The 4,880-nt window shown below is 44.8% G+C and overlaps 1 protein-coding gene across 1 annotated transcript; it reads left to right on the top strand.

Annotated features, from left to right (window-relative positions):
• Nucleotides 1-169: 169 nt before the first annotated feature.
• LOC125038499 lies at nucleotides 170-4,302 on the top strand. The gene is made up of 3 exons (XM_047632017.1): nucleotides 170-798; nucleotides 905-2,917; nucleotides 4,137-4,302. Exons 1-3 carry the CDS (start codon nucleotides 170-172, stop codon nucleotides 4,300-4,302), a joined length of 2,808 nt encoding a protein of 935 aa, XP_047487973.1.
• Nucleotides 4,303-4,880: the final 578 nt, after the last annotated feature.

The following is a 4,880-nucleotide window of genomic DNA, read 5'->3' as shown; positions in this document are numbered from 1 at the left end:
ATATATATATATATATATATATATATATATATATATATATAACCCAGCCACCGGGGTTAGTCTCGGTGCCGGTCCCAAGCCCGGATAAATGGGGAGGGTTGGCGGCAGGAAGGGCATCCGGCTGTAAAAACCGTGCCAAACCTTATCCTGATGCGGAGAAAAATCAAGTATGGCGACCAAGCTAGGGCGTTCCCCGCAGGCGACGCGGGGGGGTGATCGCCGTGACCCTCCGAAAAGTGGACGACGGCTACCGTATACAGAGCGGATACGGCTAAAGAAGCAAGCTCAAAGACGGAAGAGGAGAGAGGAACAAAGGACCACCAGGAAACTAAGGGTTGGCACACTGAACGTGGGCACTATGACTGGAAGAGGAAGAGAAGTCGTGGACATGATGGAAAGGAGAAAAATCAACATCCTGTGTGTACAAGAGACAAAGTGGAAAGGGGAAAAAGCCAGAGAAATGGGAAATGGGTACAAAATGTACTACGTAGGACACGAGGCAAAGAGAAATGGAGTCGGAATAGTGCTGGATCCAGAAATGAAGGAAGGTGTACTACAGGTACATAGAAAGTCGGACAGGGTTATGTGGGTGAAGATGGAACTTGTGAAAGAGGTCGTCAACATTGTATGTGCATACGCCCCACAGGTAGGGTGTGATGCGGAGGAAAAGGAAATTTTCTGGAAGACCATGGGAGAAGTCATGCTAGAGATCCCAGGGACGGAGAAAGTCTGGATAGGAGCGGACCTTAATGGTCATGTAGGAGGAGGAGTGGATGGGTATGGAAGCAACATCGGAAAGTTTGGATTTGGAACACGGAACGAAGAGGGGGACAAAATTCTGGAATTTGTGGCGGCAAACAATCTTGCGATCACAAACACATACTTCCAAAAAAACCAACTCCAGAAGGATCACCTATACCAGTGGCGGTGTGAATTCCCAAGTGGACTACATCATCTGCAGGAGTGAGCTAAAAAGGGTACAAGACTGCAAGGTACTGCCAGGAGAAGCCGTAGCGAAACAACACAAAGTAGTCACCTGCACAGCGACAGTCAAGGCAGAGAAAACGAAAAAGAGAGAAAGAACAAAGAAGACACGATGGTGGAAACTGAATGAGAGCGAGCATAGAGAGAAGTTTGTGGAAAAGGCAATGGCGGCAATCAATGAACAACGAGAGAAATCATGGGAAGAAACCAGCAGAGTGTTAAAAGATACAGCGAAGGAGATTTTGGGGGTAACATCAGGGAAACCAGGAAGAAAGGAGGAAACGTGGTGGTGGTGCGACGAGGTACAAGAAGCAGTAAAAGTGAAAAAGGAGATGAAAAAGCAAAAAGACTTTAACAGGTGCGAGGAGACAATAGAAGCGTACAAAGTGGCAAACAAGGCAGCAAAGAGAGCGGTAGCAATGGCAAAAGCAGAAGCATACAAAGATTTGTATGACAGCCTGACAGATGACAATGAAGGACAAAGGAAAGCGATCCGTATTGCAAAGCAGAAACATCGGGAATCGCAAGATGTGTACCAGGGCAAGCAGATGAAGGATGCGAACGGAGTAGTCTTGACAGATGAAAATGACATCAAGGAGAGATGGAGAACATACTTCGAACAGCTGATGAACGTGGAAAATGACAGAATTGATAGTGTGATAGAAGCAAGACCCGAAGAAGTGATAGATGTGATAACAGCTGAGGAGGTGGAAAGAGCATTGAGGAAAATGAAGAAGGGCAAGGCAACAGGCCCGGATGACATCCCAGTGGAGGCATGGAAGGTCTTAGGAAGGACAGGTGTCATCATACTGCTGGAAATCTTCACCAAGATAATGGAAACTGAGAAAATGCCTGACGAGTGGAGAGAGAGCACGCTAATACCTATCTTTAAGAATAAAGGAGACATCCAGGACTGCGGAAATTACAGAGGAATCAAACTGATGGCACACACGCTGAAAATGTGGGAGAGAGTTATAGAGAAGAGATTGAGAGAGAAGGTGGATATATCAGAGCAGCAGTTCGGCTTTATGCCAGGCCGGTCCACAACAGATGCGATATTTGCCCAGAGACAGCTGATGGAGAAATATAGAGAAGGCCAGAAGGGGTTGCACAGCATATTCATAGACTTAGAGAAAGCATATGACAGGGTGCCAAGAACAGAGGTGTGGAATTGTCTACGGCTAAAAGAAGTGCAAGAGAAATACATCCGGCTCATTCAGGATATGTACGAAGGCACCAAGGCAAAGGTAAAGTGCATGGTAGGAACTACGGAAAGTTTCCAGGTTAAAGTTGGACTCCATCAGGGATCTGCACTAAGTCCATTCCTCTTTGCCATCGTCATAGACTGTCTCACCGAAGCAGTTCAGAAGATTGCCCCATGGGACCTGATGTTCGCAGATGACGTTGCACTGAACGGGGAGACAAATGAGGATGTGGAAGAGAGGCTGGAGCAGTGGAGAAGAGCATTGGAAGATAGAGGGATGAAGGTGAGCAGGCATAAAACAGAGTACCTTTATGTGGGGGATCAAGATCCAGAGAGAGCAGTAGAAATGCAGGGTTTGAAGCTGAACAGAGTCCAAGAGTTTAAGTACCTTGGTTCCACATTGCAAAGCGACGGGGCATCGGACAAGGAGGTTGGTAAGAGGATACAGGCGGGATGGAATGCTTGGAGAAAGATCACTGGGCTGCTATGCGACAGACGGGTCCCAGCAAAGCTGAAGGGCCGGATATTCAAGACAATGGTACGACCGGCGATGCTGTATGGGATGGAGGCAGTCGCGGTAACGAAGGGACAAGAGAGGAAGATGGAAGTAGCTGAGATGAGGATGCGACGATCCTCACTGGGGAAGACCAGGCTAGATCGGGTACGAAACAGCACCATCAGAGAGGCAATTGGGGTAGGCGAACTGGAGAAGAAGCTGAGGGAGTGCAGGTTGAGATGGCTAGGACATGTACGAAGAGAGGAGGAATAGAGGGGAGGAGAGTGAGGAGGATGACGGAAGGACGGAGAAAGAGGGGCAGACCGAGACGGAGATGGGAGGATTGTGTTCGGGAGGATATGGCGGCAGTGGGAGTAACGGAGGAGGATGCGAAGGACAGAGCGGCATGGAGGAAAAGGATCCGCACCGGCGACCCCAGCTGAGCTGGGAACAAAGCCTGAAGAAGAAGAAGAAGATATATATATATATGTGTGTGTGTGTGTGTGTGTGTGTGTGTGTGTCTGTGTGTATGTGTGTATACTTTCCTATGGAAAAGAGAGGGAGAGAGAGAGAGAGAGGTGTACATTGAAATATATCTATATAAATGTAGTTATAAATATACATATAGATATATACTCATCTATGTATATATATACATATATATACACATATATATATACAGTATATGTACATATATATACGCATATATATATATATATATATATATATATATATATATATATATAAATGTGTTCATTTATATACATTTATCTATCTATCTCTCTATAGATATGGATATAGCACATACATACACACACACACACACACACACACATACACACACACACATACACACACACACACACACACACACACACACACACACACACACAGATGACACTCTATTCATCCCTTTTACATGAGACTGAAAGCCTCTTCCTGAGATGTCTGCCATAAATACCCTTCTAGAGACATTGTCTCTAGAAGGGTTGCCGGTCAAGGCTAAAAAGTCCCATATACCCTTATTTCTATTTATCCCATAGATCGAACCCTATATACATACATACATACATATATATATATATATATATATATATACATACATTTATATGTATGTGTGACTGCCGCGGTAGTTCGATTCCCTGTCACGGCAGTCGTAAAAATGCCTGTGCTCTGACTGCTGTCTCGGGTCCGAGAAAACGACATATCGCCGTGATAAGTCAAACGCAGGTGTCGTAGGGGAAGTCACCGCCGTGAAAATATGTATGTGTACATGTCTATCTATCTATCTATCTATCTAAATGTATACATATTATGTATGTGTGCACACACACACACACACACACACACACACACACACATATATATATATATATATATGAGTTCGAGAGTTCGAGTCTTCGCCGGCGCGTTGTTCCCCTGTGCAAGGAACTTCACCTCGATTGCCTACAGACATGAGAGTCCAGTGGAATGCCCCGTGCCGCTCCCAAGCCTGGGTAAATGGGGAGGGTTGGAGACAGGAAGGGCATCCGGGTGTACAAATGCTAGCAACAACCATGAATTGATGAGGAACACTGCACCGGCGACACCTCAGACATGCGAGAAGAAAGTCCATTGAAGATATACATATATGTGTGTGTGTGTGTGTGTGTGTTTATCCTGCTCTCTCTCTCTCTCTCTCTCTCTCTCTCTCTCTCTCTCTCTCTCTCTCTCTCTCTCTCTCTCTCTCTCTCTCTCTTCTCTCTCTCTCTCTCTCTCTTTATATCATTGTATAAAGGTATCCATCTGTCCATCTGTGTATGTATCTATCAGTCTATCCGTCTATCTACCAATCATTCTATCTATTTATCATATCAACTAATCTCTCTCTCTCTCTCTTTCTCTCTGCTCAAGTGCCTGGATGAAATATTAACACAATGGGACTAATTTCCCTCCTGACTTAATTATTTATTCACAATCGGGAAATGAAATGCAACCTTTAGAAATCACCCCTCGCACTTTGCAAACACAACACCTTTACAGCTGATTTTATTGAACGTGCAACAGTGTTCAACAATACCTTCTCGTAATGGACATGGCATTATTATGGGAGGTATGAAGTAGACAAATTGTAGAGTACCAAGCTTCAGAAATATTTATGTTCATATGAAACATGCAATGCTGTGAACAAATGAAATGAAGACAGTAACAATGGTA

This window comes from Penaeus chinensis, chromosome 1, assembly GCF_019202785.1.
Source record: "Penaeus chinensis breed Huanghai No. 1 chromosome 1, ASM1920278v2, whole genome shotgun sequence".
NCBI lineage: Eukaryota > Metazoa > Arthropoda > Malacostraca > Decapoda > Penaeidae > Penaeus > Penaeus chinensis.
The sequence above is the reverse complement of the archived record's forward strand: the minus strand, read 5'-3'. Positions and strand labels throughout refer to the sequence as shown.

Excerpts from the sequence above, each read along its gene's own strand:
- LOC125038499 (XM_047632017.1), top strand. The coding sequence starts at position 170 with ATGGCGACCAAGCTAGGGCGTTCCCCGCAGGCGACGCGGGGGGGTGAT. Across the intron at positions 799-904 it reads TATGGAAGCAACATCGGAAA|AAGGATCACCTATACCAGTG; the intron begins GTTTGGATTTGG and ends AACCAACTCCAG. Across the intron at positions 2,918-4,136 it reads AAGAAGCTGAGGGAGTGCAG|ACATGAGAGTCCAGTGGAAT; the intron begins GTTGAGATGGCT and ends GATTGCCTACAG.